The 7,428-nt window shown below is 38.0% G+C and overlaps 1 protein-coding gene across 1 annotated transcript; it reads right to left on the bottom strand.

The window, feature by feature from the left end:
- Positions 1 to 67: 67 nt before the first annotated feature.
- LOC113024695 (titin-like) lies at positions 68 to 7,428 on the bottom strand. Its single transcript, XM_026171969.1, has 13 exons — positions 7,066 to 7,428; positions 6,376 to 6,690; positions 6,039 to 6,248; positions 5,585 to 5,917; positions 5,154 to 5,354; positions 4,724 to 5,056; positions 4,381 to 4,605; positions 3,566 to 3,820; positions 3,165 to 3,317; positions 2,866 to 2,950; positions 2,610 to 2,667; positions 951 to 1,207; positions 68 to 757 (listed from the first exon to the last, which is right to left on the bottom strand). The coding sequence occupies exons 1-13, from the start codon at positions 7,133 to 7,135 to the stop codon at positions 694 to 696; spliced, it is 2,559 nt and encodes an 852-aa protein (XP_026027754.1). The 5' UTR covers positions 7,136 to 7,428; the 3' UTR covers positions 68 to 693.

Below are 7,428 nucleotides of genomic sequence, written 5' to 3'. Positions count from 1 at the left end.
GACACCAGAATTTGTAGAAACAATGTTTTTTTATTATTTTGTTTTATTTTATTTAATCTCAGTGAAACATTTCTAATTTTACTCAAATTACAAGAACGACTTGAATGATGGACAAAATCATGCTCCCTCTGATTCACTATAAAGGAAATAAGTTTAAAGATAACAAGAAACTGCTAAACACAGCTGTAATCACAAAACACATGAGCGCAGTTCAGCAGGGCACTGAAAATAACAGTAAATGGTCAAAGCACCAGGACTTTAAGATTAATCAGACCTACCTCCTGCTGTTCTGCAAAGACTCCTATATCCCATATCCACACAAATAAAAAATAATTCTACTCACAATTATGTTAAGTACATTAAAATGGGTTTCAGCAGGACAAATAAAAGGCTTTACACTTGTTTTAGTGTACTACAAACTTAAAGTACCCTTAAAAAAACAAAGAAAAGTAAACGAACATACACAAAATACAGTACAATTCCCTGAAGAGTGCATAGTGCCCAGAGAGATAGCTGCCTTGGGCTTCCTGTTAGCTGTAGTAAGATTTTATTTCAGTAAAGTTAGACTGATTTTTTACTTACAGCTGTACTGTCTGGCAGCTGTTGCCATCAGAATTAAGATCAGTCTGCACTTGTTGTCTTCCTAAAAAACATTAAATATGTACACTGAGGACACACATTCATGTTCATACTCTACTTTTTCCTGACTGTGCTATACAGTGCTGATGAATACTCTGCAGCCTGTTGATCTCTTAATCTGTAAAGGTAAAAACACACTCTCAGAAATATAAAGATAATATGATTTTTTTTAAACAGCTCATAATGCCAGTACCATTCATTAAGAAAAGAAAAAAGCTTAGTGTAATGCCAAAAATAAACAAAAGACACAAATATAACAAAAAAAATGCTGGAAATATTTCCCCAGCGTTTCACAAACTAAGTGTCCTCACCTTTGGGTGCTGTTTAATCTGACCACAGTGTAGTCCACATCTGTTACTTCTTCGTCCTTTTCTTTTCTTCTTTTGGTCTTAATGGGAAGAATGTTGTAGTAGTCGTGCTCTTCTGGCTTCTTTATGAAAGTTACACTGGAATAGCAAAGATCATCCTGCTGCTCCTCTGCTGCTCTACTCTGTGCTGGAGCTGAAGGGCCGCCACGCTCTGGTCGTCCATTTGGTGCAGGGTCAAACATGTAATAATATGCATTTTCCTGAAAAAAAAAATAACCATAAAACGTGAAAGGTTATGGTTGGACATCCCTCTCTCCCCTGCCATCTGAGCAAAAGCCTTAATCACTGTCTCCAGGAAAACAGCAGACTTTACTTTTTATGAACTGTTCATGTACATTTTCATATATAAGAGAACTTAAGGTACCCACACACTGTGCAGTGTGGATCTCATAAACCTTGGGTGGATCATGAAGTTTGAAGCATGTAAACTATACAAGGCCGCATCATCAAACGTCCGTACTATAGCAGCCAAATTTAAACTTCCCACTGTGCAGTGTATGACAGCAGTAGGGATGGGTATCAAAAACCGGTTCTTGTTGAGAACCAGTTCCCACTGTTTCAATTCTTTGGAATTTGCCATTTTTGCAAATGATTCCCTTATCGATTCCAGTTTCCCCGAATGACGTCACCACGTTGCGGAGCGTCATTTACCTGGCAGGAAACATGGCGGCTCAAACGCTCAAAAGTTTGGTCATACTTCACGAGAACGGATGACAACAGGGCAACTTGCAATACTTGCAAAGTAGATATTTCATTTAAGGGTGGAAACACTACAAATATGCAAAAGCATTTGCTCACAAAAAATGCGATGACCTTAAATCAATGTCGTGTTTTTAATTCTGCTCCGGACTCGTGAATCTCAACCCAGCAGCAGCGGTAACGTTTGCACGTCCTCTCCCGTTAATGCGGCAGGTAAATAATCAACTAACAGTGCATATTATGTTAGCGCAATCTGCCTTATTACAAGACCTGCCATCACTGTGCATTTAGGTGACCACAATGAGAGAGACAGACAGAGTCTGGCTCAGATGCTGGCAGTTCTCACAGCAGTCTACCGGTAGCGTCTCCTTTCGGGCCAGGATAGACGAATGTCACCGAGCAGTGACTGAGTTTGTGGTAAAAGGCTGCCGCAGCAGGTGCCCCCGATTTTCGGTAAGTGAATGTGTTTAATTGTAGGCAGGGACATTACTGGATATTCTTGTGTAATTGCTACAGAATAATTTATGTTATACTTTGTTATTGCTACAGAGGAATATTTATTTTATTATTTTACATTTACAATTTTTTTTTCCTGGGGACCCTGTGACACCCCATTGAAGAGCCATAGGCTGTGGATCTCTTAAGATCTCACTGTTGGGTTTGTAAGGCCATGTTACTCCTAAATTTCTATCTTGTTCAAAGAGAAGATATAAAATAAAGTTCTAAGCTAATCGACCTTAGTGTTCTCCTTTTTAAAAAGAATCGTTAAACAGAATCGAAAATGGAATCGGAATCGTGAAAATCTTATCAATACTCATCCCTAGACAGCAGTATGCGACATATACAAAGAGATTCAGTTACATTAAAATTCAGGTACCTGATACCTGACCTCTTCTTCCTTACCTCTGGTTTGTTGTCTGGCCTCTCTCTGGAAGAATTTGTTTTGAAGCACCCTTTTCTTCTGTACAGAAGAATGAATGAACATTTTAATTAATTATTAATTCAATTCAATTTTATTTATATAGCACCAAATCACAGCAAAAGTCACCTCAAGGAGCTTTATTATTATTATTATTATTATTATTATTATTATTATTATTATTATAACTTGAAATCAATAAAGACACATTGATTTTAACAATATAACTGAACTGCTCACCTAATGAATATGATTCCACAGATGATTATAACAGCCAGAAATAGAACAGTGATTGATGCAATTGCAGTTGATTTTTTCCATGAGTCTAGGAAACAGTGACCAAACTGAAAACTTGTTACTGGATTACAAGATTAATGGTCTCATAAGAATGGACATAGAAGATAAAACATATCAGACCAAAGTCTTAATTAATGACACACTTTGAGTATAGTTCTTGCCTAACGGCATACAGCAGTTACAAACTAAAAATACTATAAACTACACTTGGGCCAATTTTAACAACTCCATTGTGTCACTACCTTGATTGCTCCCAATGTCAGGAGAAAAACTGACTGTGCTACGGGTCAGAGTCACTGGACTGTCGTCACCAATCTCACCAGATGGAGTGACTGAATTACCCTCCATTATCTCAGCAGAGGGACTCACTGACATAGAGGGAAGCTTTGGAGCATCTGGAAGGGATGTGGAAATAATTATGACAAAAATTGCAGCAAATTTACATTTGAATTTGGTGTTCAAACAAGTCAATGTGAAGAAATTGTACAAAATCCTATTCTTTAACTTTAAATATCTATACCCATTATAGCAGATTGTAAAGACAGTTTTAATCTTACAAACCTTCTTTTCTCCCCCTGTGACAATGTCAGAGTTTAAACCCCTGTTTCCTGTGTGGTATTATAGGAAAACTGTCTTGACTCACATTTCACTCTGATAAAGATGACTTCAGATGACATTCGGCCCACCTCATGCTCAGCAGTACAGTAATACGCTCCAGAATCAGAGGACCGGATGGACCTGAAGATGATTTGCTTTTTTTGGCTGATTGGTTGTTGTTCCTTGTACCAGGTATATTTAGCTGCTGGGTTAGCATCACTGCTACAGGTCAGAGTCACTGAACTGCCCTCCACTATCTCAGCAGAAGGACTCACTGACACAGTGGGAACCTCTGGAATGTCTAGAACAGAAAATATTAACAGGACATTTAGAAATTAAGAAATTTCCATCACTTTAATTTTAGTCTCTCACAACCTCAAGTATGGGGAAAGACAAGCCTGTAATTATTGGTCACATTTGTTATTTTCAATATATTAGATTCATGCTTTGCATGAACAGACCATGTTTGCTGGATTTGTCAGTTGTTCCATAAATTGGATGTACACATGACAGTCCATGGACAGACCTTTGTAGACAGTCAGAAGCAGATTCCTGTGCATCTCTGACTATTACACTGCTAATCAGTTCCTCAAAAGTAAAATAAGCAGGATTAACTTCCAAAATGAAAAGAACTTTGATGTTCTCTGATCAGGATCAAAACACTCTTCAGCACAATGACTGTTCTTTTCTGACTTTAACTGAGTGCTTACCTCTAATTCATGAAACTGACTCCACTCACCTTTAAACTGTATGTACAGTATTGTGAATTTTACTGAACATCTTAAACAAAATTTCAGGGAACAAAGAAAGCTGAGGAGCTGAAAATCGTGATCATCGCATAACACAGTGAAGTAAACTTACACACAGGATCTGAGCGATAATCTTCATGTCCTTTGAAAGCACAGGAGATGATGTCTCCAGGATTGAACAGATCTTGATAAGAACTTCGTTCAACCATAAACTGATTGTTTTTGAACCAGACAAAAGAAAGACGACCAGCTGGACTGCAGCTGCTTTCACACTTCAGCTCTGCCTCAGTCTGAGACTCATGGACTGATATTATTCTGCTCACCTTCACCTGCAGAGCTGAATATGACAACACAGCAGACACAAGACATTAAATACTCAAAACAATAAATACAGCCATTAACACAACAGAGCAACTGAGCTGATTAAATATCCATCAGTGTGTATTCATCAGTACCTGTGACAGTCAGAGTTGTTCCAGGTAAACTACTCTTCCATTCAAATCTTTGTGTTTTGAATTTGAAGTGATACTCGGCTGAATCACTCTCTGTCAGGTCTCTGATTCTCAGAGTGGAGCGTCCTCTCTCTCTTTCAGTCACCTGAACACGACCTGCATACTGGGAGTCTTCTGTGAGATCCTCAGATCCACGACCAGAACGGAACCAGGACTTTGATTGGATTGGACTTTCATAACTGTTGTAAGTACAAGAAATGTCCACTGATGATCCTTTGACTGCACAGATTCTTCTGTTACTGTAATTCACTCGTTTGCACCGTTCACCATTGACACCTAAAGAAAAAGATGTATCATTGACAGGAAGAACATGATATTAATAATAACCCAGATTAAAAGTTTTTATTTCGATAAAATCTCAAAGTAAACTTACAAACTAATGGAGAGTGAAAATCCTCAAATCCTTTTAAAGCACATGAGTAGCTGTTTGAAGTGTCATATGGCATGTCATAAGAAGAAGAGCTGGCTCCATTCACTTGTTGTCCATTTTTGTACCAGACATAAGATGAAACATAAGGATTACAGCTGGTGACACAATCCAACTGTCGTCCATTGAACCCTCTGACCTGAACATCTTGACCAGTGGACAAGAAACAATAAATAAGATGTCAGTCACTCTCACACTGAGGGAGACAGAATAGGGAATGCATTTCACAGATCTATCAATGTGTGGAAAAATAATAACTTCCTCAATGTCTAAACATGAAATAATTTAAAGTTTGTTTTTGTTGTAATTAATTTAAAACCCCCAATAATACTAAAAATTATAGCACTTATATTAAATATAAGTGTGTTGATCAGTACCTGTGACAGTCAGAGTTGTTCCAGGTAAACTACTCTTCCATTCAAAGCTTTGTGTTTTGAATTTGAAGTGATACTCGGCTGAATCACTCTCTGTCAGGTCTCTGATTCTCAGAGTGGAGCGTCCTCTCTCTCTTTCAGTCACCTCAGCACGACCTGCATACTGGGAGTCTTCTCTGAGGTCCTCAGATCCACGACCAGAACGGAACCAGGACTTTGATTGGATTGGACTTTGATAACTGTTGTAAGTAGAAGAAATGTCCACTGATGAGCCTTTGAATGCACAGATGCTTCTGTTGCTGTAATTCACTCTGTTGCATGAATCACCTCGGACACCTGAAACATAAAATGATATTTAAGTCAGATTTAGAAAGTAGTTACTGTGAGTTTGACTGTTTTTATTCAGATGTATGTAATGACTCTATGAGATGGTTTTATGTAACTGAAATAAACTCACACACTGAAGGAGAGGAGAAATCTCTTACAGCACAGGAGTAGCTATCTGAAGGCTTTAGATAGTCTCTAAACCAGTACAGGCCTCTAGTAGAAATTTTCTGACCATTTTTGTACCAGATGTAGGATGGACTATCATGTATTTTACAACTGCTCTGACAAGTCAGCGTTGCCCAGTTGGAATTTGATGATCCGTTCACGTGTACCTGAAGAGCTGAATATGTGAAGACAGAGCAAAAATCAGAGTGGAGGCTCTGCTCTGCTGTTCTGTTTATCCATTTGCAAACACATACAGTTATATTCATAACAAGTTTGGACAGATGTGTAAACGAAAATTTTACCTGTGGCAGTCAGAGAGACTCCAGGTGAAACAGTAAGATCACCTTTGTTTGTTATGTATCTGAACTTGTACACAGCTGAGTCGCTGTCTCTCAGGTCTCTGATTGTCAGAGTGCAGCTCTTCCATTGAGAACTGTACGACACTCGACCTGAGCCTTTTTTTAGATCATCAGGGTTATATTCAATACGTTCAGTGAGCCAAATTTTTTTTGACAATTTTAATGGCTGGTTGAAGGAGCAGCCTATGTCCACTGTTGATCCTTTAAAGGCACAGATCTGAGTAGAAGTGTAAGTCACTCCATTATTACTCTGAACCACTGTAACACAGAACACATCAGAATCAAAATCAAATCCTCTAAAGTAATTTACATTTGTTTGCACCTTCCAAAATAAAAATGAATCACTTTAATGCTGTGATAAGGTTCTGGTTAAAGGATTATTATGCACTGGGAAGAGGCAAAAGGAACAATTACTGATGAACTGATCTTCCTCTACTTCTTCTAAATGGTAACTCTATGCTCTAAAAAGGTTGCAAAGCTGCAAAGCTGTGTAGGTCCATTAGTACAAATAACACAATTTGAAAAATTTGGGTTTATTGCGAACCTTAACATTTTCAATTTGTGACAACCGGAAACAGCTCTGGTATCAGGGTGTAACCGTTGATATAAGTCAAAAATAGAGATACACAATACCTGATAAAGAGAGAAGAAAGAGAACACATCTGCTCACTGCTGCACTTAAACTCATAGCTGCTCCTCTCATTTCTTAAATCACATCAACATGACAAATACTGTTCACTAGTTAGTCTTCATGAGACGCTGAGGTGAGATGAGATCTCTTCTGTGGTTGGAAAATATAAAAGTCATATTAAACTGTCTTCCTTCCTGGTGTACACGCTCAGTATGGGTAAATAGATGAAAACCTGTAAACTCCCACACTGAAATGAAGAAGTGGTTCTTATACAGTGCAGCACGCAGAATGAACTTCTTAAAAACAAACACAACATATTTGAATCACTTTTTAATTTTACGTTTCTGGTCCAGTTTATTAATGAG

The sequence above is a fragment of the Astatotilapia calliptera genome, chromosome 6 (assembly GCF_900246225.1).
Source record: "Astatotilapia calliptera chromosome 6, fAstCal1.2, whole genome shotgun sequence".
NCBI lineage: Eukaryota > Metazoa > Chordata > Actinopteri > Cichliformes > Cichlidae > Astatotilapia > Astatotilapia calliptera.
The sequence above is the reverse complement of the archived record's forward strand: the minus strand, read 5'-3'. Positions and strand labels throughout refer to the sequence as shown.

Coding starts and splice junctions, on each gene's coding strand:
- LOC113024695 (XM_026171969.1), bottom strand. CDS start 7,135: ATGAGAGGAGCAGCTATGAGTTTAAGTGCAGCAGTGAGCAGATGTGTT. Junction 6,691..7,065: donor CTTTCTTCTCTCTTTATCAG/GTATTGTGTATC, acceptor TCTGTGTTACAG/TGGTTCAGAGTAATAATGGA. Junction 6,249..6,375: donor AGTCTCTCTGACTGCCACAG/GTAAAATTTTCG, acceptor TCACATATTCAG/CTCTTCAGGTACACGTGAAC.